The following is a 17,319-nucleotide window of genomic DNA, read 5'->3' as shown; positions in this document are numbered from 1 at the left end:
TAAACCGAGCAACAGCAGGTGGATGGAAAAAACGACTAATGAATATTGGATGAATTAATATATACAGTATTTTGTATCTGTCGTCTCTACCCTATCAGTGGTGATAACAATGTCAGGGCTGTGATCCAAAACGTGTTTCCTGAACCCCAGGTGGACAAATAAAAACAGATCTTGTAGTTTTTCCTTTGCAATTTGCGGATATTGGGAAAACTGTGGACTGAAGTAATGGACAGCAATGCTTTTATTTTGTTTATGTTTTTACAGTGTCCACATATTAAAGTACACATGGACACTGTTTAAACTCATCTTTCATTATGTTACATTTCCTGTCAAAAAACAGATGCAATGTATTTCTGCAATTTATACCTTCAAAGTCAGAGCTTCACTGAATGAACTGAATCTATGGAAAAATAACCAGTCTTGCCAAATCAGAGCCCACACAGCCACTGCCTCTTTGTTAATGGTCCCCTATAGACCATCCATCATCTCACTGTGGCCAGTTAGCAGTAAGGACGGCTTCTTGGCTTTCTCTCAGCAAAGGGCCGCTGCTCTCTTTCTCTCCTTGATCTGTTTTCTGTCCTTTCCTCTGCAGCTGCTTTTCTTCCTCTTTCCTTCAAAATCTCTCTTCACGGTTCCACAGACCCCATCCCCACAAGATTTTCCTTTTTACACCTTCACAGCATAGAGCATGCAACTTCCTGAACTCCATTTAACCTCCACCTTTTAAAGGCTAAATAGCTCCATTAGATTCTGCCTTTATAAAAGGGTCTTTGACAGATGTTCAGGGCTACTGGGGTCTATCCCTTTCAGTTTCTCTGTCTGTTCAACCATCTGACTGTCTTGTTCTTGCACATTCTGGCTGTGATTTTGTGATATATGTATTTTTTTTTTCATTGCAAGAATCCACTCAGACCTGCCGGTTCTGCGGCAGATCAATGTACGCATGGGTGCACACGCCAAATACCACACAGGTGTAGGCACGCAGACACTCTGGCAGCAGCAAAACATGGCTCAAACACTGTCAAATGCCTAATCTGCCACCACGTCCAGAGGGAACAGACATGATGGAGGTTTTTTTGTTGTTGTCGTGGTTGTAATTCTTTGTGCTCCATTTTCACAGGCTGCTAAAAGACAGTGAAAGTCTCCACAGAGAGAAGGGCTCAACAGGGAGTCCAGATGCAGCTTATCCCCATTCACTCCTCTCTGGCCGTGGATGCACAATGTGACAGTACATGTGTATATTTTACAGAGAGAGCAGAAGGGAAGGATTGGAACCAAAAACAAAGCACAAATGCCAAACACTTGCTGCATCTCATATATAATGATTGGCTGCTTTTGTGTTTTACATCATGGAAAATCAAATATTTGCTAAATATGATGAAGTGCCTTGATTGTTAAGTACAGTATGCAATGAATTAGAGAAGCTAAAAAACTACTTTTCAAACTTGTTCTTTTAATATCAATAATAGGATGCGTGACAAATTTGGGAAAAAATGACAATAAAACAGTAAGTTCTAATAGGTTTATGTGTGAAAAAAGCTATCTAACAAGTCGCTCCAAGACCTCACACAATGTTTAGTTGGGAGTTAAGATCTGTAGATGTGAAGGCCACAGCATATTATAAATATAGAATGTTAGAAGTACTAGCATCATGTTTTGTTTCAGAATTGATTTTTATTTTCAGCCCTTTGTAAAGGATATGATTGCTACAGTATAAAATAACATATAATGTAACAGAAACATTTTTTATTCATATCCCCCATCCTAACCAAGCACAGTCAACTATAAAAATGACTGAATGAATCAGTACTTGTAGTCATGGATATGGACAGAGAAGAGCTGCTTCCCACAGTCTCAACTCCATCAATTAATAATAAAGAACAGAAAACATTTTATGGCAGTGAGAGCAAGATATTTTGCAAGGAAGCCGTGAAGCTTACTCTATGACTCCAGACGGCTGAGTGCTTTCCCCTGTGGGGACCTTGGTGCAACATGTTGGAGAGAAGTGAAGAGCTCTCCAGTGGCTAACAGGTGGCCTTCATTGACTCAAAGTCCCTTAAGGGGGACCATGACGCAGGAGTCGTGACTCTGCCGTGAATTACAGCGCCATGACTTAAAATAGGAAGTAAAAAACACGTAATCAAGCTAGGCTTTACATTGGTTCAAGCAGTTGTTCTGAAGACCGAATCTATAGCTAACAGTATATCCTTATAATACTCTTAGCGTGACTCGGTCAGTGTCAGTCATCTCCATGTTTGCATGTAGTTTGATGTGTTCTTGTGTTATCTTTTTGATAACTTCTGAAAAAGGAACTCGTAAAACAAAAGGAACAAAAGTGCAGGAGTTGGGAATTTTTCTATGTCCATCAAGGTTGCATCTCATGGGGCCAAAGTCCCGCCAGTACAGCATCACTTAAGCTGTAGGCTACCAGAGCTGTATTCTTTCCACCTTACTATACGGCTCCAAGCTCTCAACATTTCACATGAGAAACCTCAGAAAACTCCTGCGTATCTCTAACACCATCTCCAACCAACAACGACTTGCTCTGGAAAACCAAGAGAGCGTAGCCAGCTACCATCATTATGAGAAAGCAGTGGAGATTGATTGGACACATCGTGAAAAGGGAGCAGGATAACATTAAAGGAATCTGTCCTATACTCTGGACACCAGAAGGAAGGTGTAAGAGTGGGAGACCAAGTGAAACCTGCCTTTGAACAGTGGAGAGAGAACTGAAAGCCCTGAAGTAGACCTGGAGTACCATCCAAAATCTTGCCCAAAACAGACAGGAGTGAAAAGCCTTTGTTGCTGCCCTACATGCCAGTATGCATAAAGGGTAGAAATAAGTAAGTAAGAAAGTCATGGGGCCAACATTTACTGTGAGAATTAGGGCTCTACTTAATGATTGTTCTCATAACCAATTGCTCTGCTGATTATTGTCTCAAAAAATAGAGTGTTACCCATCACAATTTCCCAAAGTCTTGTTTTGTCCACCCCAAATATATTCAGTTCACATTACCACTGGAACCCTGTAAAGTGCTTTGAGTGTGATTAAAAGCGCTATAGAAATCCACTCGATTATTATTATTATTATAGACAGCATCATGTCATTCACAAGATACTATTTGCAGGCTTGAATTGTAATAGAGGAATTCTTTCTCACTTCTTCCAACTATTTTAGAAAAGCTCACTGTTGCTCTCGCTGTTGTTTAATACACTTAACACATGTGAGCCAAAGCTGAATTCAACAAGTACAAATCCTTTCTGTAGACTCTACAGGATGAAAGAAAATCATTCAGAAAAACTGAAAGAATCATGAGGCCCATTCAATACCTTTTCATCCACATCTATTATTTCTTCTTCATTATAAAAAAAAGCCTTGTTAAATGGGGAGCACATTATATATAAAACCTCCTGACTGAGAATTTTTTCCCATATATTTACACATCTGGACCTGAGTATAAAGGAGGTATTATGTACAAGGCATGATTTGGGGGTGAGTCATGGGCACAGCTCAGCATCAGCTTTAACAGGATTTGATATATCTTCTTGTTCATTAGAGGGGGGGAGCTCCACTTATACCTGCAATCCTTAGAGAGAACCTTCAGATTTTTCTGATGTCAGATTTGGGAGGATTATCCAGGTATCAGTAAGACCAGCTGTGAAGGATGAGACCTAAAAAGAAGAGTACTGATCAGTGGACGCTGGTGATAAAGAGAAACTGTTCTCGTAGCCGAGCAAAAGTGGGTCCGCCCGTTCACAGGTTTACGGCACCACGCGAGCGGATATCCACCATGTTGGAGTCGCCTTGAGCAAGATGGTGAGTTCCTGTGAGCTCTGCTGACACTGCGCTTCCATTTAACCTGCTCTGTGCCTTGCCAAGAGGAAGGGCAAGTGAAAAGGGAGTTTGGCTCCATGAATTGGGAGTTTGCATCAACGATTAGTCGACTAATCGTTAGTCTATCTATGATAACTTTAGTTTATTTCCTTATTTTGTTATTAAACAAAGAAAATTACCAAACATTTGCCAGTTCTTGTCTGTTAAGGAGGGGGATAGGTTGCTTTATTAATATCAGTGTTATTTTTAAATATTTCTCAGTTTTGGACTGTTGGTCAGACAAAACAAGCAATCTGAAGTAAGTCTGAAGAAATTGTGATGTGCATTTTCTTCTACTTTTTATTTAATGTTATCACCTGAAATATATACAGTTTAAATCAAAAATATCCTGAGTAGCTTAATTTATGATGGAAATAATCGTTGCAGTGATATCTGCACCGTGTTTGTGTATATTCGATGACCACAGATATTCCCATAATTCTATCCCGATATGTACAATACTCTTTCCAAACGTCCTGCCCGGTCTTCCAGTGCTTCTCTGGCTGTGTGCATGATCTTACTACAGGTTTGAGGACTTATTTTAAGGAATTAATCCACAGGGACATCCCTGCTTGGACACGATCCCTGTCCACGTATAGCGTTAAGGTGTCCTCTCCACATCATTACCTTGGTCTACACTCTGCAATGACTCAGAGGAAGTTTGAGTGAAAGTGACATTTTATTAGCACGAGAATCTAAACGGTCCTTGTCTGAACAAACTCACTAAACGTGTTTTTATACCGCTGCTCCTGTTACCTAAATCAGCAGCTCAAAGAGGATGACTTCATCCACTGTCAACAGGACAAGATCTTAGAATAAAACATTATCAGAGTCAAACCTATGACAAATGTTTTTCCTGGAATTAAAAAAAAAAAAAACTAGCAATGGATTATAGGACAGCTGTATTGTACCCTACACAGACTTGTCCTTCACTGAGGCTCCTGCATGCTGTGTGATGATTACTGCACCTTCATTCAAGAGAAAACATTGCTCTGATTCTCTCTGATGGTCCCAACTGTAACTGCTGTCTTTATTGACTCTCCTCCCCAGCGTTGAGTAAGTGGATGAATACAGTGTCAGCCTCTGCAGCTGCACGGGCCACTGTGTTGGGGGGGCGGGGGGGCAATGTCTGCCAAAGTAATCCTTTGGCAAAGACTTGTGTCCCAGACGCTGGCGCAGTGATGATCCACACAGAGAGAGGGTGGGCCATGTTGTGTACTTTAGGTCACCAGACACTGACATTGTCCTTGCAGTGACAACTGTATTGACTGTGTGTCTTTCATTTGCATAGTTTATTATGCACATTTTAGACAGTTGTGCGTATTCCAGCAGCTGATTTCCAATGTTGCCACGCTTTAGCTATCATCACCATGCATGGCCGAATGTGTCAAGCCGCCGTGTTGTTTGTTCAGGTGTGTCAAAGGCCCAGTGTGACATTTTCACATCCGCCTATGTGTGAATGAAATCATCCATAGGAGGGTTACATTCAGCAAGGGTCCATCCAAAATGTGCTATGGGCAGTTGACGAGCGCAGACAGGTGTGATTTCAGAGATGTGAAAACAGGAGCCTCATTAGTAAGCAGCTAAAAGGTGAATGACTGTTTTTTTTCTGAATCACTCAGTCAAGCATCCTTCATGTGTAAAACTCGACGTGTGTGGGAGTAAACCACGATCCTTTCCAAACCCACACAATATGACCATAAATAGCCTCACTTACATAAAAATAAAATCAAACCACGTATTTGCAAAGTATATTAGTAGCTCATGAATAACGGTTAGTTTGTTTGTTCTTTGTCTTCTACACTCCATCTGGGTTTGTATAAACTGTTTTGTTTGTCATAAATTGGATCACAAGAAAAGCAAGATGCATTCACAACAAACACACCAGGAATTACACCATGTCTATACTGGCAGAGCAGAGCAGAACATGACTGCTCCCTGGTGTTCTCCTCTTATTAATGAAAGATCAATTCATTATCCCATATGCAGAGAGGATGACTAACAGACCATGGAGAGAAACAAGGGCTTCATGTTTGAAAGGCGCACCTGCAGGATCAATGATTTGGTGGCTCCATCTCTTGTGAGTGCATGGCTGTGCTGAATTGGAAGCATTTCCACCTATAGAACCCACATCACGTGGACGACCATCGATCAAAACAGTGATCAGTTCAGTATGGGGGAAAGGGAGGGGGTTGGGATAACGGATGACTGTCAATACCAAGAACACAAAAAGATATTGGCTACACGTGCCTCTTTTTTCAAATGCAACACGCCAAAACCTATGATGAGGCTGCCGGATAACGAGGCTATAATGGTGGCTTACGACAACAAATGCGCTCATGCTGGCATCATGGAACACACCACATGTATGCGGATTTTGTGACGATAAATACACGCGCGGTGCTTGGAGGTCGGCCTCGTGCAATAGGCAATAGATGCTGCAAATGTTGCACGCGTAAATGTCATAAAGGGCCTACATGCTGATTCCTAAATAGGCTACTACTTGCAGCCACAACAGTCCAATGGGCTACAGGCGTCTTTTTAAAGCGCAAACCTGCAGGGGGCAAGCAGTCATTCATAGACACTGATATGGCACATTAATTTTCAATTTCCTGCTCCACATTTCAGCTTTACAGTCGGTGTTTTACATCCGAGGTTGGAGGCATATGCGCTAATTATCCCTCGGTGTTCTGATATCCCACTGGGCAGGCAAGGGTGCCTTCAAGAAACCGCTGCATCTCCAAAGAAGCGGCAACATTAAACAATAATAAAAAATAAAACACCTGCCTATCCTACAGCAGATCCAAATGGCCAGACAACGACGCGTCTATCTTACCTGTGCAGTGATCCAAATCGATGCCCGGTTCCGTGAGTATGTTCGGGTCACTTTGAGATCTGCCTCGGTGCAGACAGCCGTCTAGTCCATCGGATGTAGCCATGGGGAGACAGCACAGGAATCCTGAATAAAATATTTAAAAAGCCCAACCAGAGGCAAGCAAGGTCAGGAGGAGAGCAGCGAGCGAGTGCAGATTTAATTCGCTCCGACAACAGCCGCTTTGAGCATCTACCAGTGAGCCATGGCTGAGCAGAGATTCCGTGTGTGTGTGCGCGCGTGTGTGTCTCGGCTGTGCGCGCGATGATTTGCGGTTGTGGGAGGGGTGGTATGAACCCGATGATGCCCGTCCCTGTCCAGCAACAAGACCATATACCCCAACTGATACATTTCTTCTTCTTTTTTTCCCCTACATTGATAAAACGAATAAAAAAATTGGGAGCTTAAACTGAATAATTATGTAGGCCTCAACCATTTAACAGCATCATCATGCCCCCTCCCCCTCACATTGTGTATTTAGGGTCCGTAATCTTTATTATGGGTTTAAGCACCCCATAAAATGCCATTCATTCTTGCATTGTAATAGGCTGGTTTCATAGAGAATGCACAATATCACACTGTCAGCGCATGTGATTTGTTAATTAATTAGATCGCAATGAAAAAATGACATTGGTCAACTCATGATCTACATCTTTATTTTGTATTTAATGTCTTGTATTCTTGTAAGGGTTGTTTCGGGTTTCCTTTTCAGGTCTCTACAAAGCACGATATTAGAGTGCACAAATAAAGAAAGCACAATTATGAAAACCTTAGATAAAAAATCCAACCAATGCATGAAAAGCATCATTGAGACTCATGCTACACCCCCCCCCCCCCCCCCCCATTCAAATTACTTTAAACTGTATTAAAAAGCATTATCTGAGCATTCATTATAGGATAAAATTAAACACATAATTATTCTGTACAAGCATGTAGGCATAAAATATACAAATTAAACATATTGCTTAAAACAAAGCAGATTCATATCAGTGCCACTGGAATCCATATGCAAGCAGCCCATTGGCTGGTACCATGTATGACGCGTCAATACGGAAGTGAACCACTGCCGGAAGAGAAAAAATGGCGACTTACAGGTGCAGCTACTCGGCTGTGCTGCTTATTCTTTTTAGTTTGTCAGCGTTTGCCGTCGCGGACAGTCAAGAAACGACAGTATCCGGTGAGCACAATGCCGCTGCGGTCGATAATCCACAAACGGCCACAGAGACAGCGGGACAAACAGCTGAGAAGCCGGCGGAGAAGGAGGAGAGGCGGTGGGAAGCGACTGACGTGAACACCGGGGCCACACCGGATGATGCTGCTACCGACAAACAGGACACTAATGGCCCTGAAACCATGGACCCTCTATCAGCACCACGGCCCAAAGACGACTTTCAGGAGGAGTTAGTTATCAGACCGCTGCACTGTGGAGATATCTACGCCAGCTTCCAGTTCCGCACCCTGTGGGAAACTGATTTCATGACAGGAAACAAAGGTGAGATAGCAGTTAGCTGTGTTGCAAACATGCCACTCATTTTGTGTCAGGAATATCGTTAACGAGTTAATTTTTCATGTGGTAACTGAAGGCCTCCGCCAATGAACGCCCACAGTTTTGGGGAGTTATTCCAGGCTCATTAGTTGTTGATATAATGTTATGGCATGTCATGTGTATTCACTAGTTTTCTTTTTTCATTTATGAATTTGCCAATTTTTTTCATCTAACTGCCCTTGAAAGTCCAGATATGTAGCATGCACCTTGTTCCTTACAAACAACAGGAGTATTTGTTTTCATGTTAATATTTTAGAAAAGTTAAAGTGACCGCAGAAGTTCTACTAGCACTGGTAAACTTGACCCATCCATAAAGAAACTTTCTTTATTTGTTTTTATTTTTTTCTTCAAGTTATTAAATCTGCACACCAACAACTGTGTAATCATTTATTTCAAACTTTTTTTTTCAGTGTCTCACTACCGGCTGTTTCCAAAGTCTCTGGGCCAGGTCATCTCCAAGTTCTCTGTGCGAGAGATGCACATCTCCTTCACACAGGGCTACTGGAGGACCATGCAGTGGGGACAGCCCTTTCTGCCTTCTCCTCCCGGGGCTGAACTCTGGGTGTGGTTCCAGGACACTGTGACAGAGTGAGTCAAGGGACCATCCTTTTCAGACATATCAATTGAACATATGTAATTTTCTTTTTCTTTTTCGTGAAATGATTTGAACATCGTTTTTGTTTAGTGTATTTTCATGCTTTTCATATTGTTTTATATGTTTTGCTATGTCTGATTTTTATTTTGATATGTCTGAAATATCAATCCTGGCTGCAACAGAGTATCAGAGGGGAAATAAATACTCTGTGTTTTGGAATTAGAGGAGAAAAAAAACATTATCTTGAAACAAATACCAATTTTCTATGATGTTGACGTCCCTCAGTTATAGTAGATTAATAGTGAAAAGTATTTTGTTCTTCCTACAACTGGTATCTGTGGTACATAAGGGTTTTATGTCTGTCTGACAGAAAGATCAAAACCTTTTTAGACTCAGCGTTTTGCTTGATCATCATAAAAAAAGCGAATGCATACCAACTTCTCCTCTGACAGTAGACATATGGTTGAGGGGATGGTTTAAAAACTATCTCATGTCTCAATCTATTAAAGCACAAAAAAATGCAAACAATATAAATAAATACTTTTTTTTTCTTCTGCCCTCTTTAGCGTGGATGGCACGTGGAAGGAGCTGACAAATGTTTTGTCGGGGATCTTCTGCGCTTCACTTAACTTCATTGACTCCACCAACACTGTTCAGCCCAGCGCGTCCTTTAAACCGCTGGGTATAGGCAACGGTACAGAAAGGCTTCTTTCATCTCCCTTTGCATTGTTAAACTCTAGGGATGAGCCTGTATGAAGAGCTAATAGTGTGAATATACAGCCTTAAACTCTTAGTGCATGCTGATGGTACAGACACTGTACAGGTTGGATAGCGTTACATATGGATTGACTTAGCCTTTTTGTGCTGAACTTGCAGTGACGGACCATCGCTTCCTTCGCTATGCCACCCTCCCACGAGAGATTGTTTGCACTGAGAATTTGACACCCTGGAAGAAACTCTTGCCATGTGGATCCAAGGTGTGTGTGTGTGTGTGTGTGTGTGTGTGTGTGTGTGTGTGTGTGTGTGTGTGTGTGTGTGTGTGTGTGTGTGTGTGTGTGTGTGTGTGTGTGTGTGTGTGTGTGTGTGTGTGTGTGTAAATATGTAATTGATATTAAGTGTTCTCTTTGATCTTTTTTGTCAAACATCTCATGAGACACAAATTCTCAATATCATATTTTCAAACGTTCCCTCACATTTTTTTCCACATTGCACTTGCAGGCCGGTCTCGCCGTCCTGATGAAGTCCGAGAAACTCTTCCACAGCAGTTTTCTTTCCCAGTCGGTCCACATCAGACCTGTGTGTCAGGACTGGCAGTGCAAAAGCACATCCTGGGAGCTGAGGCAGACACTCAATGTGGTGTTTGACCTGCACACCTCTGCACAGGGCAAACGAGGTGAGCAAAAAAGAAAAACCTTCTTCCTGCGTCCATCCCACATTTAAGTTCAGAGCTTTATTTAACTTCAACTTTTTGTTCCTTCAGAATGGTCTCTGTTTAAGATGTTTTCTCGGACCCTGACAGAAGCTTGTCCACTTGCCTCTTCCAGTAAAATCTACATTGACGTCACAGACAACTCTCAGGTTTGACTCCCTCATAATATGCTATTTAATCACTTCAAATTATTAGTTATTTGGGGGAGGGACTTAAATGTCATAAAGGGCATGTAGGCCCTTTACAAGATTTAAGTCCTCTTCCCCGGTATCAAAATGCAAAAAAAAATCTCAAATCTTAAAATGATTAGTTGTATGCTTTGGTTCTTATTAATGCAATCCAGACAGAGAGCATAAGAAGAATAGATTTGGTGTCATTGTCAAAGCAGTGTCATGGTGGAGGTATTGAAAGGTTCCCTGTGGAGTTTTTGACCTCTGGTAGCTCAGTAGAGCTGTTTATTGATGAGTTGGTCACCTTTTTGTTTGTCTCTTGCACAAGCACGCGGTATGCTGCAATGCGCCACAAAGTCAGTGAAGAAGAAGACTTGTATTCTAGCAAGCAAACATGGATGTACTGTAAACATTTAAGAATGAAAAAAAAGATTTTCAAAATCAAATGAGAAAATTCCACACATTTGTGGTTTAACGAGTAAAACTCCACACAATGTATTTTAAGGTTATTTAAAACTGATATAGGAGATTGCAATTTGAATAATGTTTTATATATAAGGTATAGTGCTGATGTGCAATAGTTTTGTACTAAGAGAAATGTGATCCCATTTTGCAGGGGGAGCTGTTTGAGGTGAGCCCGGCCACGCCCCTGCTCAGCCAGGCGGTGGTGCTGGGAGACAGACGCACCTTCTCTGTGTACGATCTGACCAATCAGATCACCTTTGGCACCACGCGCTCCCTCAACATGCTGATCCGCTGGAAGTCCACTGAAGGTGAGTGAGAAACAGCAGAGCACCACGCACAGCTTTTGTGGTAAGAGGCCGGACACACAGCAGTCTTGATTATTCAGCGCAACAAGAAATGTGTCAGTGCATGTGTCTGTCATACCTCTTGTGGGTTACACCTTTTAATTACCGCTCCAACTCCTCTGCCTTTTAAAATGTCAAGCTTCATCTGTGTTTTGTTGTCATTTTTTTTGCAGCCTCTGCTGCAATGTTTTCCCTCATGGTAAATTCACTAAACCTTGTCATCTCCCACACACACACACACACACACACACACACACACACACACACACACATACAAACACTCCTGCAGGTGACATGCTGCGTCCCTTGCTCCACGCCGAGCGTTACGTGGCTGGTTACGGGCTGCAGACAGGAGAGATTCACACGCTGATGTACAACAACCATCCCTACAGGTCTTTCCCTGTGCTGCTGCTGGAGTCTGTGCCTTGGTACCTTCGTCTCTACATCCACACCCTGACCGTCACCAGCAAGGGAAAGGACAACACGCCCAGTGAGTCCCCTTAGAAATCAGAGACGGATGTCTGTGCAGACACAATTGCAATGAGGGTCTGAAATTAAATATATGGGCGCTGCAGGCTATGCTCTGGTTCTTATTACACAATAAGTATTTTGAACCAATCACGGTAGTTCTCTATCCGAACGTTATATAAAAACAATGACTGTTGCCATGGAGGCCACGCCCACACAGTCCTGTCAAAGGGTCAGGCAGTAGAAAAGCATTTTATTCTTTTTTTAAATAGGTTTTATAATATCTATGAACATTTATTTTCCATCAGAATTTTGTAAAAGCTTATTGAGACACACAACTTTGCTATCATTTATTGATTTTTACTATTTTAGAACAGGTACTATAAATGTGCGAACATTCTGGAACAGTTGCCAGTTCACAACTGGCTACTTTCTGACATAACAGAAACCATATCAGTGTTTGTATAATGTTTCTAAAAGTTGTTTCATTGTTTATGACATTCCATAGTTTTGTAGGTAACATTATTTTTGCAGGCTACATTTAGTTAGATACTTAACAGTTTTCCTGTAATTCCATGCAGATGCTTCTTTTCACCAGAAGGAGGAGATAATGAGGCCTATTTTCTGTCACATAAGCTGTCATAGAGAACACTTTTTGTGGGTCTACCTCCATTTCTTGGTGCTTGTTTTTTGCCCAGACATAAAAAATGCATAATATGAAATTAGTTTTATTATTTATGGAGATATGTCAGTGTACCACATGTTAAAACATTGCACAAAAAAATACAAAGGGCTATGGATAGACATTAAAATAGTGTATCAATGGTCACTGGTGTTTTTCTTCCTCCATCAGGCTACATCCACTACGAGCCGTCTAAGGACCGTTTGAGGCCCCACCTTCTGGAGATGCTGGTCCAGCTTCCTCCCAACTCTGTCACCGAGGTTACGGTGCAGTTTGAGAGGGCTCTGCTCAAATGGACTGAATACACCCCTGATCCAAACCACGGATTCTATGTCGGGTATGCATGTAGAGTTGTTCTTAGGACAGATGCACACATGTTTCCTCACATGTCCTTTGGGGTCTTTTAATGTAAGGATTATTTTTGTATTTCTTTCAGACTGTCAAAATGACTAAAATATGTGTCTTCAACATTTAGGTCCTCAGTAATCAGCTCTCTTGTACCAAGTATTGTCGCCATGGATACTAACAGCACTCAGGAACGCCCGCTTTTCAGCAGCTTGTAAGTATAGAGTTGTTTTTTTTCTGATGAAAATGTCCATTGCTGTTACCTCCTTAAATGTGTTGTTTTGAGCTCCTGTAGAGAAAGTTGACTGATGAAGTGTACCAATCCCCCTCCAGTTTCCCCTCTAAAGAGGAGTCCAGCTACTTTATGCGCGTCTACACAGAGCCTCTGCTGGTCAACCTGCCCACTCCAGACTTCAGCATGCCTTACAATGTCATCTGCCTGACCTGCACCGTGGTGGCAGTGGGCTATGGCTCCCTCTACAACCTGCTGACCCGGAGTTTCCAGATAGAAGAGCCAAGCCCCGGATTGGCCAAACGCTTAGCCAACATCATCCGCAGGATGAGGGGCGTCCCACCACTCTGAGGCTGGACACCAATGCCAACGAATGGCTCGACTTTTTTTAAATGAAGTTTTTCCTTTTGGTGAAACCACTGTTAAACATGTACTATTCAGTGAGGAACTGAGTCAAGCATGTGTATGAATGTTTTTTAAAGCAGTCAACTTGAAAGGAGAAAAAGACTTTGAATAAGATATGCATTCGGGTTAATTTCCTGCAGGGCAAGGACAAGGAAATGTAGACATTTGACTTGGAGGGAAAATAAGAGCTTTGTTATTATTTATCAAATCGAAGGAGCCAAAGCGTTGCAGTATGCTGCCATGGCAACTACATCAGAGTGTTTAGGATTGGTAGATTTGTTTTGTTGTTTTTTATGTTCAAATGTCCACGCCACTACATAGTTAAGGGAACTGTGATACAATTATGTTTATAGAACAGGTAGCTCAATTCAAGCAATCTGATTGGTTTATACAAATTGCCTTAATACAGCATTATACAGTCTCAGAGCGCAGATGGCAACTTTTGACTGACACTTTTGTTCTCAAGCAAGTTCCTGACCTGTTCGTTACTATCACTCTGAAAAATTTGACATAAAGTTAGTTACTCCGTCCAAAAGAAAATGTCTTAAACCTGTTGTGGAAAAATATCAAATAATTAGAATGAAGAGTTTCCTATTTTTTTCACCACAATGTTGGCATCAAATTAAAAATGTGGAACTTACTAACCTTTTATTTATATATATATATATATATATATATATATATATATATATATATATATATATATATATATATATATATATATATATATATATATATATATATATATATATATATATATATATATATATATATATATATATATATATATATATATATATATATATATATATATATATATATATATATATATATATATATATATATATATATATATATATATATATATATATATATATATATATATATATATATATATATATATATATATATATATTTATATATATATATATATATATATATATATATATATATATATATATATATATATATATATATATATATATTTTTTTTTTTTTTAAGATTATGTTTTGGCATTTTCAAGCTTTATTAGATAGTACAGAGTTGAAATGGGGAGACAGAGAGAGAGAGGGGGGATGACCTGCAGTAAAGGTCCGCGGGTCGGATTCGAACCCGCGACTACTGCAACGAAGGCTGGAGCCAATATGGTACGGGCTCTATCCACTACGCCACCGGAGCGCCCCTTATATTTATTATTTAATAATTCCTGATTCATTGACAGGTTTTATAGTAATATAATTAAATTTTCTGGAGGTTGGAAATGTCTTTAAGCAATAACGATACTTGTCAAGACGTGTCTGTAAAAAAAAGAAAAAGGAACATCCCTTTTTCCAAACCTTTTTAATTGTTTGATGAACAGTATGGCCGAATGTCAAATGTGTCTGCCTGCAGGTCTCTTCATATTTTTTGTCTATATTTTGTTGGGTTGGTGACTCTTAAAATGATTTGTTAAATGCAGTTTTGATGTCTCTTCTAGCAAATGGAAGTCTGTCATTATGGAAAGAAACTTACCATACAATGAAATACTGCTCTGTTATGTTTGTCTGCCTAGAAGTCCATTCTGTTTGACTCACTGTGAAAAAGGGCACAGAATGTGAATGTTTGAAGCGGTACTGTGTGTTTGTGTGTGCGTGGCAAAACTTCTACTGCCTTTTCAATAAACCGATAAACATATTTCTCGTCATATGTTCAAATAGCTTTTTGTGAAAAATGGTCCCCTGTTCTAAACTGAGCTGAGCTAGAGCTGTATTACTTCCCACTGGGTGCCCACATTTCTGTGTAAACAAACTTGGCCCCACTTCTGGCAGACTCTGAAAGAACAAACACAAGCGTCTCTGTATTTGGCCGGTCAGCGATTCTCAACCCTGCATGTCTGGCATCAGTCAGGAACAAAAACAAATGAAAAAGCAGCATTCCACATAAGTGATGGTTGCATGTGGTCAGCCACAGTCTATGTTACCTCTCCAAGCAAGAAGACCTATACAAAGCCACAGGGAAAAACTCTACTGGCTCTGCCTGTATTTTAAGGATGGATATCTTCCACAGTAAGTGGTTTGACAAAGCCACTTTATCTAGCACATATGTTTGTGATAAGCTAGAGATGTACACTCATTAGTCATACTAAATTACAAAATCTCTCTCTTTCTATAAAAAGCTGTTTGTGCTGCATTTTTTAGATATGTGAGGTTGTGGTGCAACCGTTTTGAAATCTTCTGGCAGCAGACTTTCCTGGCCATCTCTTTAAATAGCCTTGTTTTCTGCCAGTAAGCACTTTCCATTCTTGGGATATTTTACTATTTGTTTTGGGATTTTAAAAAGATTTAGTATTCTTAAAAGGCCCATGCAAGCGACCTGTGGAACGCGAGAGCTACAACCAGCAAGGTTAAATACACAACACAGTTTAAGGTTCAGAACACATGTTTATAGGTTGGAATACAAAGAAAAAGAAGTATTACTACTCCTAAAGAAATACTGTTACTTGAACTAAACATTGTTGACATCAAAATAAGATTACATACTTTCTCATCAAGTTCAAATGCAAACATATTGTGGCTCTAATTCTATTAGATTAGAATGAGAGAATTCTAATTCTGATTTTTGTATGTATAAAGTACTGTCACATAAACTTGGATTATTACCTATATTAAACAGTCTAATCTAAACTCTTATACAAAGAATCAAACTTTGAGCAGACCAATGCTCAGATGTTTTACCAAAGGGTGCTACTGCGGCATTAAAAAGGTTGAAAAAGTGAACATGATACATTTGATCAAACGCTCATTACTTTTTTCTTTGTTGTTGCATAAAAGAAATCCAACAGGTGCACAATCAACAGGGCTCGCTGCAGGCATGGCCGCAGGTTGTCCTGCAGCACTTCTGCTCTCCTGGACACTGGCCGTCATGGTAGCAGTACTCAGCACACATGGGGGTTCCCTGGGGCAGAGCACAGCGGCCCGGCTTCACTGTCAAACCAAAGACAAAAGCATATCAAAAAATACTGTCATCACACAAACACTACCGGATAAGTAGTTTGGGGGACTTAATACATCATATTTAACCTTGGTATGGTGCAATGCAGTGATGTCCACATCCATTGCTGCAGCACTTCTCATCATTGGGGCAGTTGCTGTCGTTAGAGCAGAATTCAGCACAGAGCCCTGCGCCCCAGCTTCTACGAGGACAGATTCCTGGTTTGGCTGGAGGGACAAGAGAAAGGAATACAGGCCTTACACAAAGAGGGCTAAAACAAAAAAATTGACTGTGTCTGGGAAAACATGGCTTTTGATTGTAACGGTCTTCCTGTTGCCCCATAAGGACTGTCCATCCTCGTCAGTTCTTTCACTGAGAAGATCTAACCAAAAGACTAAACAGCTTAATGGCTCGTACTGAAAGCAGGAGGGACACAGACAGCTCCACAGTCAAATACACAGCATTTGTGTTCTGCAGGACAGTCTTCATCACACACACAGCCCTTGTGTGATGGGACAACATTAAGGATACGCGGGCACTGGCCTGGTTTTGGAAGAATCACTGAGAGCAAGAGTCATTGAAGCAGAAAAGGAGAAAGAATCAGCCGTGGTGACTGAAAGGTAACAAAGGTATCTGGTTACCAAACAACTTGGTCGTGGAATGAAACAGACAAACATACACTTTGCTTCAGAAGTAAACAGGAGATTGGCAGATTAAGCATTAAACACATTTTACCAGTTAACTCACCATCAGCGTCTGCAGCACAAGCTACGTGAACAAATGCACAGAGTGCTAAATGTAGTGCACAAGCTGCCAACCAGTGTTTCCCCATGTTAACTTTTTGCACCTAAAGAATGAACTCCTGTTTGGAGAGATGTCCCAGGACCTTTTTATATACCATCTATGCCCTGGACATAGCCTG

The 17,319-nt window shown here is 40.8% G+C and overlaps 3 protein-coding genes across 4 annotated transcripts in view; 1 reads left to right on the top strand and 2 right to left on the bottom strand.

Annotated features, from left to right (window-relative positions):
• phactr3a (phosphatase and actin regulator 3a) overlaps positions 1-6,813 on the bottom strand; it is a gene marked incomplete at both ends in the record, with an annotated part of 28,901 nt that extends 22,088 nt beyond the window's left edge. Inside the window, one exon of the mRNA XM_080031759.1 lies at positions 6,711-6,813. Coding sequence (XP_079887885.1) covers positions 6,711-6,813 — 103 coding nt within the window. The remainder of the gene's footprint in view (positions 1-6,710) is intronic.
• A 1,013-nt stretch (positions 6,814-7,826) lies between these two features.
• Positions 7,827-14,056, top strand: pigt (phosphatidylinositol glycan anchor biosynthesis, class T; the record flags this gene model as incomplete). Its single annotated transcript, XM_080031936.1, has 11 exons — positions 7,827-8,238; positions 8,703-8,880; positions 9,454-9,581; positions 9,764-9,864; positions 10,106-10,280; positions 10,368-10,465; positions 11,103-11,259; positions 11,585-11,785; positions 12,617-12,782; positions 12,921-13,004; positions 13,124-14,056. 11 exons carry the CDS (start codon positions 7,827-7,829, stop codon positions 13,371-13,373), a joined length of 1,950 nt encoding a protein of 649 aa, XP_079888062.1. The 3' UTR covers positions 13,374-14,056.
• Positions 14,057-15,833: 1,777 nt separating this feature from the next.
• LOC307253408 (uncharacterized protein) lies at positions 15,834-17,280 on the bottom strand. 2 transcript variants are annotated; one of them, XM_080031441.1, is made up of 4 exons: positions 17,145-17,280; positions 16,815-16,958; positions 16,487-16,624; positions 15,834-16,390 (listed from the first exon to the last, which is right to left on the bottom strand). In XM_080031441.1, exons 1-4 carry the CDS (start codon positions 17,227-17,229, stop codon positions 16,257-16,259), a joined length of 501 nt encoding a protein of 166 aa, XP_079887567.1. In that variant the 5' UTR covers positions 17,230-17,280; the 3' UTR covers positions 15,834-16,256. The 2 variants fall into 2 exon arrangements, with proteins under 2 accessions (XP_079887567.1, XP_079887568.1); XM_080031442.1 differs by lacking the exon at positions 16,815-16,958.
• Positions 17,281-17,319: the final 39 nt, after the last annotated feature.

Source organism: Ammodytes marinus (genome assembly GCF_949987685.1).
Source record: "Ammodytes marinus genome assembly, chromosome: 7".
In the NCBI taxonomy this organism is placed as follows: domain Eukaryota; kingdom Metazoa; phylum Chordata; class Actinopteri; order Uranoscopiformes; family Ammodytidae; genus Ammodytes; species Ammodytes marinus.
Note: the sequence above shows the minus strand (reverse complement) of the source record. Positions and strands in the feature narration are given on the sequence as shown.

Excerpts from the sequence above, each read along its gene's own strand:
- LOC307253408 (XM_080031441.1), bottom strand. The coding sequence starts at position 17,229 with ATGGGGAAACACTGGTTGGCAGCTTGTGCACTACATTTAGCACTCTGT. Across the intron at positions 16,959-17,144 it reads TTGTGCTGCAGACGCTGATG|TGATTCTTCCAAAACCAGGC; the intron begins GTGAGTTAACTG and ends TCTTGCTCTCAG. Across the intron at positions 16,391-16,486 it reads CTGCATTGCACCATACCAAG|TGAAGCCGGGCCGCTGTGCT; the intron begins GTTAAATATGAT and ends TTGGTTTGACAG.